The sequence below is a fragment of the Sphaeramia orbicularis genome, chromosome 15 (assembly GCF_902148855.1).
Source record: "Sphaeramia orbicularis chromosome 15, fSphaOr1.1, whole genome shotgun sequence".
Classification (NCBI taxonomy): domain Eukaryota; kingdom Metazoa; phylum Chordata; class Actinopteri; order Kurtiformes; family Apogonidae; genus Sphaeramia; species Sphaeramia orbicularis.
In genome coordinates, this window is record NC_043971.1 from 35312105 (window position 1) to 35334028 (window position 21924).

General features: G+C 35.6%; 1 protein-coding gene across 1 annotated transcript in view; it reads left to right on the top strand.

Annotated features, from left to right (window-relative positions):
• The window catches only part of pcsk2 (proprotein convertase subtilisin/kexin type 2), a 52475-nt gene that overhangs the window by 11986 nt on the left and 18565 nt on the right, over positions 1-21924 (top strand). The window contains exons 3-8 of the mRNA XM_030155895.1: positions 4310-4423; positions 4910-5018; positions 8860-8897; positions 19645-19721; positions 20812-20900; positions 21468-21643. Coding sequence (XP_030011755.1) covers positions 4310-4423; positions 4910-5018; positions 8860-8897; positions 19645-19721; positions 20812-20900; positions 21468-21643 — 603 coding nt within the window. The remainder of the gene's footprint in view (positions 1-4309; positions 4424-4909; positions 5019-8859; positions 8898-19644; positions 19722-20811; positions 20901-21467; positions 21644-21924) is intronic.

Sequence of the window (21924 nt, forward strand, 5' to 3'; positions counted from 1 at the left end):
TGTATATTATACGATAAACCTCTGTAAAAGATAGCCTTAATTTTAATGAAATTCCTTTTAGCCACCAAAAATGTGTAAGACATGCCTCTGTGTAACATTGTAGGAGGTATCGGAATATTTTTTACTTTATCTAAAACACAGCTGTTCATTAACAATTGATAATTTATTAAAGAAAAAAACATACTTTAAGTGTAACAGTGTAATGGTAGAGGCTTTTTGTTGAAAATACATTCCACGCAGAGGGGGAGGAAAAAAAAAAAAAAAACAGCTGAATTTCTTGTGCGGAAGGTGACTTTTGAAGCCTCCGCTCCAGCTGCAGCCCTCTGATTAGGAAGAGGAGAATAGTCATTTGATTTACACGATGTTCTCCCTTAATGGTACAGAAGAGCACAGCTGGGCGCGTTGATTTCCTGTGTAGAGAACAGCACACACCTACGTCTTTCCCATCACAAAGAGCAATTTTTAGTTTTAGTTATGTGTTCTAGCACAGGCATAACTTCAGGGTCGGGGTTGAATTTGGCAGTATATATATGGATGCTTCTATAAAACTGAGTACATACATCATTTATCAGCAGAAACCAGGAGGGAAAAAGTCTCATCTATCTAGAAAAGAAAATGGTGTCTAAAGCCTATATTTTAACCTAATTTCTAAAACAAATCTCCCCCAAAAAAACATATATGCACTAGGGCTGCACGATTTTGGCAAAAAAAAAAATCCCAATTTTTTTCCCCTAAAAACTCGATTTTCGATTTCGATTTTTGGGTAAAACTACAAAAGACAACAGAAGTCAGCATGTCGTTTTTGTGAGCAGCCCGCAATGCAAGCCACTGCTCCGACTTCAAATCTGTGATGGTATCACATGATGAACCCACAGAAGTATTTTTTTTTCTTCATTAAATCTTTATTGAATGAAGTAGAGTATACAAACAATATATACAACAAGAAAATAACATAAGTTTGCCCGGGGGAATACACTACAATAAAATGTCATCAGAGCAAATACTGATGGTTTTTTATAGCCTTTTTGTTTCCAGATTTATCTAACAGCTTTAAATAAAGTTCAACATCTTTTAAAGAATAAATAATATTTGGTTTTGTGTTCCAGAACGTACATTTGTGAATCAAATATTTAGCAAGTAAGATGAAATCGATTTGACGATTTCCTGTTTTTAAAAATCAGCCTTATTGAAAAAATCCGATTTCAATATAAAATTGATTAATTGTGCAGCCCTAATATGCACTGTATTTCTATACAGGTGCTTCTGTGAAACTGGGTTCATTTTGGTACCTGGCCCTTTAGCAGCTTTTTAGACCCAATAATAATAATAATAAAAAAAAAAAAGTAGACATATTGGATGTACAGTACATACAGCAGGTACCTAATGATGACCTCAGATAAATGCCAAAAAATTATACTCTTGCTCTGAGATGTCCCAAAATTAATGAATTTTTAATAAAATATTGGGGCCAAAAATAGGACCAAAATTGCGACATGAAAAGCTACTTAGGGTTCAGTGCATTTGTCAATGAAATATTTAAAAAAAAAAAATAGGGCTGGGCAAGTTAACACGTTATTACCGCGTTAACGCATTCATTAAATAACGCCGACAGTTTTTTTTAATCTCCCGTTAATGTCGTTCTGCCTTTCAAGCAAGTCTTAGTTCATTTATACATACGGACTCTTATTTTGAAACTCATGCTTTTATTTTGGCGCTCCACACTCCCCAAGCGCCGGTGCCGGTGTAGCAGAGAGGAGAAAAGTGAGCCAACTTTCCAAGTAATGTTGAATCAAACTTTAACTCCTGCAGAACCAACGCCTGTATATATCAATCATTCTGTTGTTTGCTAAATAGTTTCATATGCAAACGTGCCGTTAGAAACATGTTTATGACGTTATTTTGGATGTGTTTACTACAGTGTGTTATTAACATGTTTAAGCTAATTCGTTTATGCTAGCAGTCGCAGATGGGTTGCTAATTCTTTATTCAGGTTCATGTTAAGTTTATTTAAATTCTTTGGTTGTGTTTAGGTATAATATGCCAGCCTTTGAACTAGCCTTTACTTATTTACTTTACTTATTTCGATTGTTGTATTAGCATTCAATTTAAGTTTATAATAATTACATATATGCATTCTCTGTGAATATGCATATCATTAACAGACGTAACTAATGGAATTATTTTGTCTTTATTTTATAGTTTCACTCTGTCAATCTGCATGATGTCAAGTACGTACATTAAAGCTGCAAACTTTAAAGAGGACATATCCTGCATCGTCAATTCAGAGTTGAGCTCACTGTCTAGCTCAGACTAAGTACAGACGTCTTAGCGAGGACAGTACAATTATAACTCCTACTCATCTGCCTCTGCTTTTGTGCGTTTAGCGATTAGCTCAGCAGATAGACAACAGGTTTCCCAAGAAAAGCCGGACGCCCAAAACTTCTGTCCAAATCTTTTATTTGAGACTCACTGTAAAATTGCAACATACATACAAAATATGTCTAAGTTCTGTTCATTGCCTTAGTACATTTACATGGCATTATACATTTAAATGAATGGGAAAAAGATTGCTAGCTCGATGCTAACTTGAATGGAAAAATCCATAGACACGCGAACGATTAGCATTTACAGATTAATTTAAGATTTACAAGGTCTTTTTATCCAGCAACAAAGGTTCACATCAGAGATATTTTATACTATTCATTTTTACAACATCTGAACATAAAATACTCACAGGCAAACTTTTTTGGGCCATACAAACAGAGTGACAGAAACGTGGCTGTTAGTTTCTTCTTATGTCTGAACTGGCTACGCTGAACACCGCAAGGACAAAACATACATTAGTGCAACTTATTCCGACCACTAGAAGGCCCCCTTTGCTTGCTTTTAACAACTGAACATCACATATCATTGAGCTTATTAGTATTAGTACTTGTTAGTGGGAAATAAACTGGTGGGGACATAAACATGGAGAAAAGTAGCGGTCTTTTACACGGACATTTTCATTTTAAATGTCTTCAGATGGTGGGGTTGAGAAGGACACAGTTGTTTGGAAGCACTGCAATGTGGAATTATTTTTTATCACTGGAGTACTTCAAGTCTGAAATATCACTGAAAGGAAATACACACTGTTGATGCCGGCAACTCCCCCCCCATAACTATGCGATTAATTGCAATTAATCACAGAAATTCACATGATTAATTGCAATTAAAAATTTTAATCGCTGCCCAGCACTAAAAAAAAAATCCAATCACACTTTGCAAAGAATGGCTTTTTTTTTTTTTTTTTTTTTACATTTTTCGATTCATCTGTGCAAAAGATCATAACCCAAAGACATTACACACACAAGTGCAATATTTAACATGTGAAGAACATGTTAAATGCTTTTTAAAATGTATTTTCAATGGTGTTAATGGATAGTAAACGTACCTTTAGAAAATCAGCACCTTCCCCAACTGTTTCAGTTGCCTAAAACCATAATACCCTTTTACACTGATTTCTATTCAGAAATCCTCATCCTTATAAAGATTTCCTTTTCCTTGTTTTCAGACAGATCAAAAAAATGTAGATTTTTACCTTTAGGAATCCTCATCCTTGCTCCATTTTGCCTCAGTGTGTCTCACCCTCTCTGTGCATCATTAACTACTATTGGTTAAAATTTGCATTTGATCTGGAAAACATGGCTTGAAATGGTCTTATATACCACTATAAATTAAGACACTGTTAAATTTGACAATCCTTGTGGTTTTTCTAATACAGACATGTGGGTTTTTCATGAATCTCAGTCTCATTCCAGGTTTTGTATGTAACCTATCGTGTCCACTTGCGTTACATGCAGAACGTGCCCAGTTAAACACATATAAATCGCGAAATATTTTGCAACAGCGGTCATTTTTATGAAACACTCTGCCTTGCATAACTGGTTCGATTCCCAAAATGTACCTGTGAGAGAATAAAGAGATATTAAAAGAAATAGTAGCACGTAATTTTCATGTCCTTTTTACCGTGTTACATGCAGATTTTTGTATTAAATATAATGTAAAAAAATAGAAAAATGTGTTTTATCTGAAAAATAGTTTCTCTTTTATCTCAGAAAGTATTTATTTCTAAAATAAACCCAAAGCGCTTCCAAACTTTCTTCATAACATTAGTCTTCATCTGGTTTGAATCTTTAGCCCCCATGTCCATGTGTTTTTAGGAACCAGTTTCATAAAAGCACCCATATATATAAAATGTGTTTGGTGAGATCATCCTTGACATCAAATACTGCATGACCTGTCTTTTCTTATGCTTTCTTTCTTTCTTCAGGTGAAAAATGTCTTTGACCAGGAAGGTTTTAGTCGTCAGAAGCGAGGATACAGAAATATCAACGATATTGAAGTCAACCTCAGTGACCCCCTGTTCACTAAACAGTGGTATCTGGTGAGTTATCAGCGAAGCAGCTGTCTGCATGCAGCCTGACCTTTAGCTCCAACCTACATTCTTCCACTTTAATTTCTCTGAGGCCAGCCATATTCCCCACTACGCATCATCTGCATCATAATTGATATTAATTTCTTAGTTAGCCTGCACAGTTCTGTCTATTCTATCTCATGGCTGCGGTCACGTCGCCTTGTTTCCACCCCTCTTGTTTACCGTCACTTGCGAGTGTGACTTTTGTACCTCGGTGAGCTTGCTGTTGTTCATTTTGTGTGTCAGATGAAGCCCTTTACTTTAAGCAGGGTGCCATATCGCTGACATTTACTTCCACCTACCTCTCACCTCCACTTACCCACGCACCAGGAAGTCTTTATCCACACAGCTCTCTTTCCACAAACACATACGTCTTCCTTGTAGACTAATTTTCTTGCAGTGGCTCACCTGGGTGCCTTGAGTCATGGATGTTTTTCATATTGTGTGAGTGATTAGATAAACACAGGCCAGGCAGATGGGACCCCTGGGTTGGATCTTAATGTGGCTGAAGCTTGGCAACTGGGCTACACAGGCAAAGGAGTTACCATCGCAATAATGGATGACGGTGAGTGTGAAGTTCCGTTGTGCCATACCCCTGAGCTCTTAATTACTTACTGGAATCATTTAACCAGCTACAGTTTAATTAACAGTACAATCAAATACAACAAAAACCAATCTTCAAAAAATGTATATATATATATATATATATATATATATATATATACATGTATAATGAGTGTTTTTTTCCTCCATCAAAATACATATTGTTACATAAATTAAAGCAACCTTTGTAAGAGACATATTTATACTTTACACATGAATGATGAGTAGACTTAGGTGTAAGGATATGCGGTAACACTTTATAATAAGTACACACTATGAAGCATTAGTTAAACATTAACAAATACGGAATTCATCATTTATAAAGTATATTTCTGACATGAATGCTCATTAGTATATGGTTTATAAGCAGAGTTATAATGGTTTTACTTATCATTAATAAGTACGTTAGTTAAGCATTAATACATATTCATTTCATCATTTATAGAGCTAACCTAATGTCTGCTTTTGAAGAAAAATGGATGAATGGGATCCTAACTAAACCGAAGCTGTGGACATACATTCAACTAAAAAACACATATAAAACAGAATTTTATGTCAGCACAAATTTGACCAGGAACCAAAGGTCCCTAATTGCTCAGTTGTGAACAGGAATCCTTCCCTTGGCTGTAGAAACTGGGAGATTCACTCAAACCCCAGAAGAAAACAGACTTTGTGGACTGTGTGATTTGGGGGAAGTGGAAAATGAATCACATTTTCTTTTGTATTGTCCTCTATATGATGAACTGAGAGCCCCTTTGTTTGATGATATGTGTATCTGAAATCCTGATATGTTCTGGAGCACTGATGATGACAAGATGAAATAGTTGTTTAGTTCTAATGTATATAAATTAGCATTATTTGTTTGTAAAGCCTGGAAAAAGCGGCAGATGTGTTTGTTTAAATAGGTCAGTATTTTGTTTTGTTCATATCTATTGTGCCTATTGTCTGGTGTTTGATTTTTGGTTTGTATTTTTGGTGTCTTATAAGCCCATGTAAGGGCTGGGCATGTTCTTTATGCAAGACACAATAATAAAAACATTAATTCATTCATTCATATAAAGTATATCTCTGACATAAATGCTCATTAGTATATGGTTTATAAGCACAGTTATAATGGTTTTACTCATCATTCATAAGCTCATCTACAGTGTGCTTAATGATTGTATTTTCATACTTTATAAATTATGGATTCAGCATTTAAAAATTTAGTATTGCATCACTTACAAACCAGTTATGATGTGCATTTATGCTCGCACATACACTATTCAGACATGCAATAATGGATAGTGAATATTTTAGTGGGTATTTTATACTAACTCACACATTTCTTTTCCAATAGATGTCCTACAAACAGTTATTAATACAGGAATTCATTATTTCGGGTAGTTATAAAGCACTTACTACTCATTAATTAAGTGTATGGTGTAAGTTCATCTAAAGTGTGCACTATCTTTGCCATCTAAAGCATTTACAAATGAGATTTAAAGGTTGGCAATGCCGAAAGACTCACAAAAGTCTCAGTTATTGTAACAAAGGAAAGACACAGCACATGGGATTATCAAACAAACTGCATGATTGAATGATGAGTGATTATGAAGGATCAGTAAAACATTTATAACTGTGCTTATAAACCATATACTAATGAGTATTCATGTCAGAAATATGCTTTATAAATAATGTTTTCAGTATTTGTTAATGCTTAACTAATGCTTCATGGTGTGTGTTTATTATAAAGTGTTACCGCATATGCCAGTCACTCATGATTTGCACTCAACTTATGTTTAGTTCAATGTGTGATATTTCTAGTCAAGTATAAAAAAAGCTGCTGAATGACACAGTGAATGTAAGGTCTACCTTCTGTCTCTGCATATATTATCCTGCAAGTACTTTAACCGTGTAAAGCCTGAACCATTAAATCATTGACAGAAAATTCCAGTTCTTTGAAACTGGAGCCTTTATTGGTGCTAAACAACCTAAAATATTTTTTTTTCGAATATCAACTTCCATGTATGAGTTTGAATTGTGTATCTTATTTGATACATCGGGTCTCAATGCTCAAATTGTATTATTTTTGAACAAAGAAAAATATAATATAACACAAACATGTCTAACAAATTGGTAATTCTTTTTCAAAATTAGCAAAGTTCTGTCTCCTTCCTCATTAATGACAGTCTTGTAGTGTCACTGGAAAGGGCTCTGGTGAACAAATTCCTTTCTAAAATGCATAATTCCTTTTAAAAAAAGCTAAATATCACTCCGTTAAGTCTATTAAATACTGAAAAAAGTCCAATCACACTTAACAAAGAACGAAAATTTATTTTTATGTCTCGATTTATCTCAGTAAAAGATCATAACCCAAAGATAACACATTACACACACAACTGCAGTATTTAACATGTGAAGAACATATTAAATGCCTTTCAAAATGTATTTTCAACAGTGGTAATGGATCGTAAGAGTACCTTTAAAAAATCAGAACCTGCCTCTACTGTCTCAGTTGCCTAAAACCATAATACACTTTTACACTGATTTCTATTCAGAAATTCTCATCCATATAAATATTTCCTTCTCTTGTTGTCAGACAGATACAAAAAAAAGTACATTTTTACCTTTAGGAATCCTCATCCTTGCTCCATTTTGCCTCAGTGTCTCTCATCTTCTTTGTGCATCATTAGCTACTATTGACAAGGCAAGGCAAGTTTATTTGTATAGCACATTTCAGCAACAAGGCAATTCAAAGTGCTTCACACAGGACATTGAAATACAACAACAGGGGAAAAAGAAACACATTTAGAACATTATAAAAAAGCATGTTAAAGGTGATTAAAAACAGCATGTAAGGAAACAACACATAAACCCCAAAAATATAAAAACACACACATATTAAAGTAAGAGCTGCAGTGCAGAGTTTCGAAAGAGAATATAAAATTTAAAAAAAAAAAAAAAGAACTAAAAAAAAAACAAAAAACTATTGACTTAAAATTTTAGTCAGCTGTCATCAACAGGTGATGAGCTCCTGGCACCATCTACAAAAGCAAACTCCACATACACAAAGATATAGACCGGACCTTTAAACATGACTTTTCCAGAGCCATTGATGCATGGAGAAACAACTGAGGATTCAAACCTGTTGTCACATAAATAATAATTTTCTCAATTTAACCAATAATCATTTGTTTGAACTCAACAATGCACAACAGCAAATACTGACAGGAAAGCTGTTTGCAACATAATATAACTATAACGGTTCAAACATAGGCATAAATACAGTCACAGAAAAAATTATTAGACCATCAAAAGTCATCAGAAACAATGGGTATGCAATCAAGTACAAACCCCTGTGTGTATCATGTGACTAAAACAGACAGAAAAGAAAACATGGAATGCCTAAAAGCACTGTTTTTGTCAGTACAATGCCAATCACTGCTGATGTAAGAACTGAAGTAATTTTGGTTATTATCAAGAAAACATGGAAAATGGCTAGATATCAGCTCTGAAATTAAACTCTTATGAGCTATTTTTGTTGTTATCATTATATTTGTCCAAACGAATGTACTTTTAGTTGTACCAGGCATTAAAATGAACAAGAAATTGAAGAAAACATAGGTGGTCTAATAATTTTCTATATAATAAAGACCAGGGAAATAGTGACATGCATGATAAGATGGTATGGTTACAGTTCAGATAGGCTTATGTTAAAAACCAAATCTACCAAAACCACCTCTAATATCAGAACCACTTTAATATTGCAGTGCATGTCATGTTTATCCCTATTACTGATTCATGTCTAAATCTTATTCCAGGAATCGACTATCTACATCCGGACCTGGCATCAAATTATGTGAGTAGCTCAGTCTTTGAATATCAGACTCTCCTTCCTTTCGTCAGCATGCTGCTAATGACCAGAGCAGGGCTTCAGGTGGTGGTTTTCATGGGTTTCTTGTGGTGTGCCATTGGTGATGACAGGTGCTTTCTGAGTTGCCCTCATGGCTGCAGAGTCTCCTTGTATTCCAGGAGGACAGAGAGAGGCAGACGGCCAGCCAAGCTGTTTAATGTTAATGCACACTGCACTGTGGCAGGCACAATGGCAGGCCGATCTGTCACAAGCAGAGATAATGCCAGGGTAGTTGGCGCTGCATAATATGATGCTCTATCTCCAGAATACTGATAAAACCTTAAAGGACAAGAGGGATGGCTAAATGGAACAGGGAAATGCAGAAGACTTGGTTTTATTTAGCAGTAAAGCTGTAATCTGGAATGTAAGCTTGTATAAAGCAATCCTTCTTTAAGACAAACGGAGGTGTGAGTCAGCTGAGTTGCCGTCACACCATCCTTTTGGATACATTTCACTGTGTTGTATGCTCTTTTAACAGGCGTATAATTGTAAACATTTTAAAGCTTTAGTAGTTTGACAGATGAGGATTGTCCCGGTGAACTTGCTTTTTGTTGTTATTGTACACTCACTATCAGAATGTGGCTTGCAAATGTTAGACCCAGTCCGTGTGCCCCTAACCGCCGTGTTTGCCTGCGTTTGCATGTTTCTTGTCTGTACACAAAGATGAGCCTTGGCCCAAAAATAACACTCAATTCCAGCTGGGGTGATGCAGCAGCATGCTCCACTGGACTCACGGATCATGCTGTGCATAGGTCTAAATATGTGTTTACGTGAGCAAGAGGAAGTCAGAGACACTGTGTACATAATCCTGTTATCTCACCATCTTCATCTACAAAAGCTTCCTGCTTTCCGCTGGAAAACTGATAAAAATACTATGGGTGAAGCATGGCTTATATTTAGATCTAAACTGTCTGTGGATCTTTGTTTGTATATGTACGGGTATTGTGTCTACTTTGAAAGCTCAATGTGAGGGCGTTGCATAATGTGCATCCTTTATTCATGATTTTCCATTTGGTGTGATGCTTACACTGTAACACTGCACAAAATACATTCTGATAAGGTGAATTAGTGAGACTGGCATGAGAAATCTTTATCAATTTCATGGGAAATTTACCTACAAGTACCCAAACCCATTGTGTTTTAAATAACTTTTACACAAACAAATGCACATATTATCTTTTTCCACAACACAATGTAATGGCGTATTGTATTTTTTCCTTATCTCTAACGGTTTAGGGCAGGGGTGTCAAACTCATTTTAGTTCAGGGGCCACATTCAGCCCAATTCGATCTCAAGCCAAACCATTAAAATTATGGCATAAAAGCCTATAAATAAAGACAACTCAAATTTTTCTCTTCATTTTAGTGCAATTAAAAAAACATTAAATTAGGAAAATATTTTCATTTACAAACTATCTTTTCACAAAAAAGATGTGAATAACCAGAAAAAAAATTTAAGTTCTTAAGAAAAATAAGCTAAATTTTAACAATATTATGCCTCAACTTACCAGTTGTATATGTGCATTACACACAATGTTACACAGACATGATATATTTAAAATTTTGAAGTTTGGAATGTGTAACTAAAATAAGAATGTCTACAATATTATGTGTCAACTTATGAACACAACTTACAAATCGGATCTACAAATCCACAAAACATTTAGTAACAGACAGAATATTGTTAAAATTGTACTTAATTTTCAGGTTGTTCACATTTTATTGTAAGGGTTATTAGACTATTATTTTACTTTAGATCACATTGGGCTAAAACCAGTTCAACACCTTTGACTGTTCATATCTTCAGTGTAATTTTTGCACTCCATAAAATCCTGCCGCGGGCTGGATTGGAACCTTTGGAGGGCCAGTTTTGGCCCACGGGCCGCATGTTTGTGGTTTAGGGGAATCAGTCGACTATTATGGGGTATTAATTGGTGTGTATGGAACAGTTTTGGTCATACAGTCGCGGAAAAAATTATTAGACCACCCTTGTTTTCTTCAGTTTCTTGTTCATTTTTTTTGGTGCAGGTGATTCATTCTATTCCCTCAAAACAAAAATCATCATGAACAATTAAAAACTAAAACTATTAGCTGTATATATGCACATACCATTATTGGTATGATGCACACTTTGGCTCAGAAACATTATATCATGTGCAGTCCAAGGTTATTATTGTTAACGAAAACTAACAAAATGACGAAAACTAGAATTGTAAAACATTTTCGTTAACTGAAATAAATAAAAGCTATAATTAAAAGAAAAAAACGATAACTAACTGAAACTGTATTGTGTGCTTATAAAACTAACTGAAACCTATAAAATGTATGGATAAAATTCCCTTCGTTTTCGTCTTTGTCAACGTTGGACTGATATGAAATCGATTTATTTTGCTCAAGCAATTTTAGCTGCTGGCACCATATGATATTTAACAGCCCGTCACTTGTCGTCACTTGTGGTTTACAGTCGTCTTCTGGTCCCCACTCTACCTGGAAACATGGAGACTAAAGTTGGGAGAAAGCAGCAGAGTCCTGTCTGGGATTTATTTGAATACGACAGCAAAGAAGATAAAAGATACGAAAAAAATTAAAACTTAACTAAAACTAAGCATTTAGAAAGTAACAAAAACTAATAAAAACTTGCAAACCTGCTCTAAAAACTAATTAAAACTAACTGAATTAGAGAAAAAAAAAGTCAAAACTAAATAAAACTAAACTATAATGAAAAATCCAAAACTATTATAACCTTGGTATGGAACAGTTTTGGTCATACAGTCACGGAAAAAATTATTAGACCACCCTTGTTTTCTTCAGTTTTTTGTTCTTATTTTTTGGTGCAGGTGATTCATTCTATTCCCTCAAAACAAACATCATCATGAGCAATTAAAAACTAAAACTATTAGTTGTATACATACACATAACATTATTGGTACGATGCATAGTTTGGCTCAAAAACATTATATCATATGCAGTCATGGAAAATATTATAAGACCACTTTTATTTTCTTCAGTTTCTTGTTCATTTTAATGCCTGGTGCAACTAAAGGTACATTCATTTGGACAAATATAATAACAACAAAAATAGCTCATAAGAGTTTAATTTCAGAGCTGATATCTAACCATTTTCCATGTTTTCTTGATAATAACCAAAATCATTTCAGTTCTTACATCAATATCTATGGCATTGTACTGACAAAAACAGTGCTTTTAGGCATTCCATGTTTTCTTTTCTGTCTCTTTTAGTCACATGATACACACAGGAGTTAGTACTTGTTTGCATAACCATTATTTTTGATGACTTTTGATGGTCTAATAATTTTTTCCGTGACTGTATTTATGCCTATGTTTGAACCGTTATATTTATATTATGCTGCAAACAGCTTTCCTGTCAGTATTTGTAATATTTAAAACTACTCCTGAAGAGAAATAATGTTGACAAAATGTGCTGCGGTGCTGTACTTGAGTGCTTCAGTACCAGTGTTGGTTTTTATTTGCATCCAATAATACTATAAATTCCATGTAATTAGTGGCAGTGATGCAGAGGATGACCTTTTTCTTTTGTCTCCCAAAGAAAGCTATGGAATGGGTGGAGGTGTATTATTGGATTTTACATCTGTGACCAAGGTTATGTTGTTGCTCTTTTCAAGTCCGTGGGCAGTTACCCAGGCAACCGATATGACGTCACCTTATTATAAAGTTCATTCGTAAGTTACTTTGTATGAACATGTTTGAAAAATACATGGAGAGAGAGTTCAAAATCATATAAAAACTTGACAGGTATGAGATAATTTAGTGCAAAGGATACAGGACACCTATGGTTTCAGTAATCTCATCTGTCATTTAAGAAGGGAATCCAGCTAAATCTCTTTTCTCGTGAACAACTCGCCACTTTATAGTGGTATCCAAGTCACTTTTTATCCGATAGATGAGCTTACTAACATCATATGACTGTTGAAATAAGTCGTTCCTTTCTATACGACTTTACAGATTCAAGCAAATCTTATTTTTAAATGGACAAATTGTCAGAGAAATCAGCTTTACCACTGGAGTAACAATACCTTCTACCTTTTTAAGGGGATTCAACTGGCTAATCTTTATACAGAAAACATCGTATTTTAAAATAAACAGGACTAACATTGGTCAGCGATGTGATTCAATAGGGACAAATGTTAGAGGTAAACATTATTTTATGTATTGTTTCTCATGTGACCTTGTTATCTGAGCTCTCTTTTCCTTATTCAACCCAGTTTTTTGTGTCGAAACTTCCTTTCTCTTGCCATAATTCTGACTGTGATGCTCAACATGCACATGCAATACTAAATTTGTTTTTGTGGCAGTCTAAACAGTATGTAGTATTACTATTTTAAAAGTACACTGCCTTGCCAAAAAAAAAAAAAAAAGAAAATTAAAAATCAATAAAAATCACCAGATCACTTTTACAGGACGTATCATTTATGCCATATAGTCTTCAAATAATGTCATACTAAATGTTCCCACATTAATATCCTACAGAATTGCATTAATTTTTCACTAAGATCTCAAGATCATTTATTTATGATGAGAAGATCGACCACTGTGTAACGTTTCCTCCATAGCATCAAAAAGATTTTCAAAGGGGTTCAGGTCTGGACTCTGTTTAATGGTGAAAATAATGTCTCCTGAATGTTTCCTGAACCGCTCTTTCCCAGGTGTGATGAACTGTGGCAATAACTAATATTTATGCTTTCGAGAAAACCAATGGTTGTTTGTGAATCTACTGCATCAGGGTTAAATAACTTGTAGCTGAAACATATTAATCACTGCACTAATTATCCAGTGAATGGGTCTTGCCTGTTTGCTTGCTTCAATCCAGCTGAAGACAGTGATCTGTGGTATTTTATGTATGGGTGCTTTTATGAAAGTGGTCCCGGAAAACAGGACATGGGGACTAAAAATTCAAACCAGATGTAGACTAATGTTATGAAGCAAGTCTAAAAGCACTTTGGGTCTATTTTAAAAATAGATATTTACTGAGATAAAAGAGAAACTATTTTTCAGATAAAACACATTTTTCTATTATTTTTCTGTTATGTTTTTTATTTACAAAAATCTGCATATAACACGGTAAAAAGGACGCAAAAATTACGTGCTACTATTTTTTTCAAATATCTTTTTATTCTCTCAGGTACATTTTGGGAATCAAACTAATTATGCAAGGCAGTGTTTCACAAAAATGACCGCTGTTGTGAAATCACTCGTGATTTAACTGTGTTTAAATGGGCAGGTTCCGCATGTAACGCAATTAGACACGATGGGTTATGCCTGAAACCTGGAATGAGACTGAGATTCATGAAAAACCCACATGTCTGGATTAGAAAATCCACTAGGATCATCAAATTGAACACACTGTCTTTATTTATAGCGCTATACAAGACCATTTCAAGCACATGTGTTCCAGATCAAATGCACTGACACCTAGGTAGCTTTTCATGTCCCAATTTTGGTCCTATTTTTGACCTCAATATTTTATTAAAAATTCACTAATTTTGGGATGGCTCAGAGCAAGAGTATAATTTTTTTTTGCATTTATCTGAGGTCATCAGTAGGTACATCCTGGGGAGAAATATGTCTAAATTTCTCTTATATTATTGGGTCTAAAAAGCTGCCAAAGTGCCAGGTACCAAAATGAACCCAGTTTCATAGAAGCACCTGTATATAAATACAGTGCATATATGTTTTTTGGGGAGATTTGTTTTAGAAATCAGGTTAAAATATAGGCTTTAGACACCAGTTTCTTTTCTAGATAGATGAGACTTTTTCCCTCCCGATTTCTGCTGATAAAATTGCTTTAGAGTTATTTTCTCAAACTTTACAAAGGCCCTTCACATGGAACAGAAGTGCTCTTTGTGGACACTGAATTTATATGTATAACCTGAGGAGTGGCTCTATAATGGAAATGTCATTCCTCTGTGGCTTAAAAATATCAGTATTTATTACTTCTGAAAATTTGGTCAGCAAGATGGTAGACTTTACCGTCAACCATCATTCAGCTACATTACCCTTTGGCCTGATTGTTGCTGCTTCTGAACAGAGGAAAACAGTGCCCTGGCCTCTACTCAAGCAACTTTGAGTCATTGCTTTTTTAAGTACCATTCACTCCAAAATGGACAGCAGGGCACAGATGCTGGGGAAAGGTGAGGGGGTTTAAAGCTGGCCACGATCCATTATTCTGAGCCAGGTTGTTCGCAGGACCCCAGAGGAAGAGCAGAGCCTGATTGATGGCAAAAGATATGAGTTTCAGAAGCACAGCAAGTGATTCACGGACATGGCCCTGTGTCATTTATTACCAGGGCTCAGCACTTTTCACTCCATTTAATGAAAAAGAAAAAAAAAAAAAAAACATTGCGTCTGATGTGAGGAAAAAAAAAACATATCAGAGAGGCATGTACTCTCATCTTAAGTTTTCTCCCTGTGAATGATAATAACCTTTCAATATATATATATACATTTTTTAAAGAATAACATCACTTCTGGTCTCCTGTCAATACTTTTTTCCACTGGTTCTTAACATATTTAGCAAAATAAACAAACACAGAAGAAAAAATAGATAATAATGATTGGAAAACGAGAGCGACAAAGAGATTAGACCAGTGTTTTTCAACCTTGGGGTTGGGACCTCATGTGGGGTCGCTGGGAATTCAAATGGGGTTGCCTGAAATTTCTAGTAATTGATGAAAAAATACAAAAAAAAGAACATACTATTAAAAAATATATGGTGAGTTAGTAAGAGACAATCATAATACATAAAAGACATGACAAACTGTGAAGCTGAAACTGAAGCACTGTGGTACTGTTTATCTGTCAAATGTTCATTGTGGTCAGTTTCAGATGCTGCAGCTCTTTCATAATTCATAGTTTGAGTTCTTGTTTGTTCAGTATTAATTGTCAGCCTTGTAAATACAAGCTGGACTGACTGTACATATCCTGACCAAGGAAAATAATCTACACTTTCTGCCTCCATCCATAGTAATATACATTATACAGCCAAGATATCATATAAAATTAATGTTTATTTGCATTATAGTATAGCAAACTATTACATGATCAAAAACAAATTAATTTTAGCAAAAAAAAACCAACATGTCTTCGTTTTAAATGTCTGTGGTCACCAGAAATTTGTGATGTTAAAATGGGGTCATGGGCCAAAAAGGTTGGGAACCACTGGGTTAAATGCTATGAAATCACTGTGTTCTATTTTTAACATGACCATGTCCCTCGCTGACTAATGCTCATTTTTTTCAAGCTCTTATTTGACCCATACAAATGTAGTTTCAGGGTTTGCAGTTAGAGATCTTTATGTGTCACCACAAACACCCGTGCAATGAAATAAAAACCTTTCTGGTGGACATCAGAGACTAACCATATGATACTCTGAATAGGAGCACATTCCATTCCAGAGCAACTATTAGCTCTCTGCTCCAGCTTTCCCCTGGTTACCTTCTTTACATCACAGTAATGATCATGATTACAGTGTTATTCCATTGAGTCAGGTAACGATTGCTGTTTGGCTTGTGTCTTTGTCGCTGACTGAGTCATCTCCTCTAAATGCCAGCCAGTCGAGCTGTCAGCTACGAGTACGGAAACAACCCCCAAGATTAATCTGATGTGTCCAGTTCTGTCGGTAATGAACACGGCTGTGGATTCTCCATGCACGTGACCACACAGGGCACCTGTTACACACAGCAATAAGAAAAACACTCCAAATGAAATGACTGACAGGCAAAGGAAGGATGGTTTAATAGAGGGGGAAGTGGATTAAAAGAGGAAACATTACAACAGAACAGACAGCCACGGCATGAATGAAAGGCAAGTTTCCTGTTAAACCTGTGTGTGTGTGTGTGTGTGTGTGTGTGTCCTAACCCAAGCCATTCCATTAACCCATTAAGATCCAAACAGCCACAGTCAACCAAAAGCATCTACTGATCCAACAGGCTTACTAACTTTTAATCCACAATCCTATTAAAACATGTAAATAATTGGTGTGAAATACAGTTTGTCATCTTTTCATGGTCATCAGATAGGACCCATTTGGACATTCAGAGGCTCCGTAGTTACCGTGGAAACACTGTCATCATCTACAACATTGATTCACCACTAAAACCGATGGAGTTGGATCAGTGACACTGGATGGACCCACTTGGTTTATATTCAGTTAATATTTTTGCAGAAAAAGTCACTTTTTCTTCAGTTTTCTCTGTTTGGATATAACCCATAAAGACCCAGAGCTACATTTGGGTCAGTTCCAAATTAAATTTTTCTTTCTATTTAACTCTTCTTAACCCTGTAAAGCCTGAACCATTAAATCACTGACAGAAAATTCCAGTTCTTTGAAATTGGAGCATTTATTGGTCCTTCTGAAAAACCAAGAGATGTTTTTGTTTTGTTTTTTTTTCAAATATTAATTTTCATGCATGAGTTTCAGTTTTGTTTCATATTTAATACATTGGGTCTCAATGCTCAAATATTATTATTTTTGAACAAACAAAAACATAATGTAACACAAACATGTCTAACAAATTAGTTATTCCTTTTCAAAATTGACAAAGTTCTGCCTCCTTCCTCATTAATGACAGTCATGTAGTGTCACTGGAAAGGCCTCTGGTGAACAAATCCCTCTCCCCTGGTGGATTATACATGTATTGCATGTATCTAATTGTACATATTAGGTTTTTCAAGAAAAAAAAAAATATCACACTGATCATGTAGAGGGCTTCAAAACTCATATATCAAATGTGATACGTTTGGCGTTATAGGGTTAAGTGATTTATCTCCATTTATTACAATATTGCCCTCTGAAATTTTAGGTATTTTTCTATGTTTAATTCACTGATCATGTTGATGTTCATAAAAGTTCAGATTAAAGTTGTCGGTTATTATATCAGAAATAGAGAAAACTGAAGAAAAAGTGACTTTTTAAGTAAAATCTATCATTAACTGAACATAAATCAAGTGTCTCCATCCACTGTCATTGATCCAACTCCATGGGTTTTAATTGGTGAATTAAAGATGACAGTGTTTCCACATTCACTACGGAGCCTCTGAACGTCCAAATGGGTCTGCATTTTACAGCAATTTTTTACATGTTTTGATAGAATTAATGGATCAGACGTTATAAAACATTTTAGACCAGTAAATGATTTCGGTTGTCGGTGGGTGGGTCTTTATGGGATAATAACTATTGAATTTACTCTGAGTTTTCATGAACATCTAGATTAAAAATAGGAAATTAAATATAGAAAAATACATGTTTTACAGTGAAAAATGCAAAATATAGAGCATAATATTGTAATAAATAGTGATAAATTGCTTAAGAAAGGTTAATCGAGAGAAAAATTCACTTGGGAACTGACACAAAAGTAGTACTGGGTCTTTATGGGTTAATTGTGTTGACTGCCTTAATGACTCTGGCAGATGTATGTGTTCTGATTTTTTTTCCCTTCCACTTTACCGCTGCTGTTCATTATGCTTCTGATTCTTTTATCCATGTAAAATGAAATGCCAGCAACCAAAGGTGCAACAATGGTGCACACAGAGATACTATTGGAAAGAAAGTAAAGGAAGAGGTACTGATTCAACTTCTTTAAAGAAGTAAAGGTGAAAATGTACAGGCTTTGAAATATTCTTGTAAAATGATAATTAGTTCTTTTATGGATGTTTCTTCTTGCTGTTTCTGTGCAAAGTGAATCTCACATTATAACATTATATAAGGAAAATGTTCTTTCGCCATCCATTTATGCTGAAAGGGATCTTAATGTTGGGAAAGTACACAATGATACCAAATAAAAATGATCATACATGTGATCTATGCTTGTATGCATGCACATATGTTGTCTATGTATATGTGCATAGTGTGTGTGTGTCTGTGCATAGGTATGTTCTTATGTATGTATGTAAAAGTGATGAAGAGATATGGTTTTAGATGGTTTTAATGGGATATAATGTTAAAACTGTGCATGTGAAATATTGAACTGGTTTTTGTTGCCTCTTGCATCATTTTCTGTGACACAACTGTATGTAGCATCAACATTTCTAGGGGCTGCAGGAGGAAATGAACAGTTTTGCAATGACCTGGCACAAACACTTTCCCTGATTTTGAGATTAATGTAATATTGTGTACTGTTCCTCAATAAAACAAATAAATTACTGAAATATAAGAATAAGAGTTTTAAATGCATTTAAGCTACAGCAAAAACTTCAAAAATAGAAGTAGAAATAGTAGAAAGTACATATATTTGTTTTAAAATATACAGAATAAAAGGAAATATTTGTCTCAAAAATACCAGTACAGATATGTGAAAACACTACTTCAGTATAGTTTCAGTATTTGGCTTTATTAGTTCCCAGTTCTGTCTGGCAGTGACTAAACTATTATATTCTCAGCATGAAATCCCTGTTGTGGCCAAGCATTGCTCTGGTGTTGCCACAGCACAAAGATTCATTGTGAAGTGCATCAAGTACACGTGTTCAGATCAATGGGTTTATTACAACAAACATGAAAAACTCACAAATACACTCCCGACTAGTGAAATTCAGGTGACAGAGCTGGCTGTGATAAGGTCAACACTCGACTACAAAACACCTCTCTCAGCCTCCTCTACCTTTGTTTTTGTGTCTCTGCGTTTCTGTATTTCCTAAATGCATCCATTTGGTCCTTTCAGAACGCTGATGCCAGTTATGACTTCAGCAGCAATGACCCGTTCCCGTTTCCACGCTATACAGATGACTGGTTCAACAGGTAAAGCTCACCCAGCTGCCACCTCTTTACACAAACACATAGGCATTGTGTTTGCTTGTGCACGTGTGTGCTCTCCAGGAGTCTGGCAGGTCTCCTCTATTGATTTTCTCTTCACATAGTTCCATTAAGACATAATGGTGCAGTATAAACAGATATTGTCCGACACATCACAATACTAAACACAAAGCCTATTTTTACCTGCTAGGCTGGAGGAGATAAGAGAGATAAAGAGGGACTAACGTCAGTGTAGTCTTCTCACTGAGTTGCAGTGTTTTCAGAGGCGACCCTCTGTCTGATAACACCTTATCCCCCCCATCTCCCCATCACACTGGGTGATCCACTGTCGCTGCAACACATGTTAGAGACACAAACAAAAAGAAATCTATTTTTTTCCTCCCCTCTGTGCACTCCTGCACCGTGCCACCATCTGGTTAGATGCATGTTTGTGTATGTGTGTGTGTGTGTGTGTGTGTGTGTGTGTGTGTGTGTGTGCCTGTGTGTGGGAGTGAGACGGAGTATTTGGGTTTGCCAGTGCAGCAGTTGCTGACTGTCGGGCACAACTCGCTGGCTAATCAGCTGGTTGTTATAAATAGCTGCCTGTCTGTAGCAAAGCATGCTGGGAGAGAGGGGCTGACTCTCTGCAGTGTCCCTGTGGGTGCTGAGGGATGGAGCAATAGATACACATTGCGTGGTGGACGCAAAACACTGATCTGTGCAAACATTATCAGTCAAACAGAGTTGACTAATAGGTGTATTTGTGCATTTACTCATGATATTTAAATATACCACTGCAGTAAAAGTGTTTTTTTTTTTTTCTGCACAGAGATAAATCTCTCAGTGTCTCTTCTTCTTGCGGGTTACAGAATTAAACGGAGTTTATGTTAATTTTGTATTGATTTATGGTTATGAAAAATGTAACACCCTTTTCATTAAGAACTGTCTTATTCTAGTCAGACACAAAGTCAACAAAAACAGGAAGTGCATCTAATCTGTAAATCTTATCACACAAGACCCACTATATTCTTTGTAAATTCATGTAAATTGATGCAAATCCTCTAAGCATATTCTGCTTTTTTTCCCCTGTCACTAGTCACGGCACACGATGTGCCGGAGAGGTGTCTGCGGCAGCCAACAACAACATCTGCGGTGTGGGAGTCGCCTACAACTCCATGGTGGCAGGTGTGTGTCAGTTTAGACAGCGAAAGGAATTACAATGAGCAGACAGCAATGTCGGCAAATATCTGTTCTGACAATAGTGTGATGAAAGGATAAGAGATAAGCTGGCATTGATTCACTCTGAGTGAAATATGTGTAAAATATAGGTAATTATGGAAGATTGCAGTTGTATTGTTTGGGATGGAATTACATTGTGCACCTATATTTCTACAAACACAAAAGGTCCGTTTGTGTCCACATAGAGTAGCTGTATGACATTATTAATCCAGACAGCTGCAGATATCCGTTTCATCGATTTTTCTTGAAATTTGCTCAGGGAGTCACCAGTAGAAATAAGTGAGTATTGACCGATGAAGTGGTGTGCTGCTAAGACACTGATCATTTTGTTGTAATTATTAAAGGTTTAAATGATATAAATGCGTGTTTTACTTTTTGTGCCGATGTAGATAATATAAAGCAGATGATAAGCAATTAATGATGAAGTATAGATATAGTTATGACATAGATATAATACGTATAATATGAGGTATAGTAATCCATCAGATTCAGAGGAACCTGTTTTTCCTTCAGGTATCAGGATGTTGGACCAGCCTTTCATGACTGACATAATTGAAGCTTCATCCATCAGCCACATGCCACAAGTTATTGACATCTACAGCGCCAGCTGGGGGCCAACCGATGACGGCAAAACAGTGGACGGACCCAGAGAGCTCACGCTTCAGGCTATGGCTGATGGAGTCAATAAGGTAACCTGAGATCACACCTGCTGAGTTTAGAGTTGATAAAGATGCAACAATGACAAGAGACGCAGCTGGGCAGTCCATGTAATATAGTGGAACCCAGCTTTTGGGGTTTGTTCGAATATCACAGCGCTTAACTATGTTAAAGGAGTGATATTTAGCTTTTTTCAATGGAATTTTGTATTTTAAAACATTTCCCTGAGGTCTACATAAACTGTAAATGCTATGCTTGGGTCTGAATTCTTCATTAATTCAACTCCACAGGGGTCATTCCATCCCAAATCAAC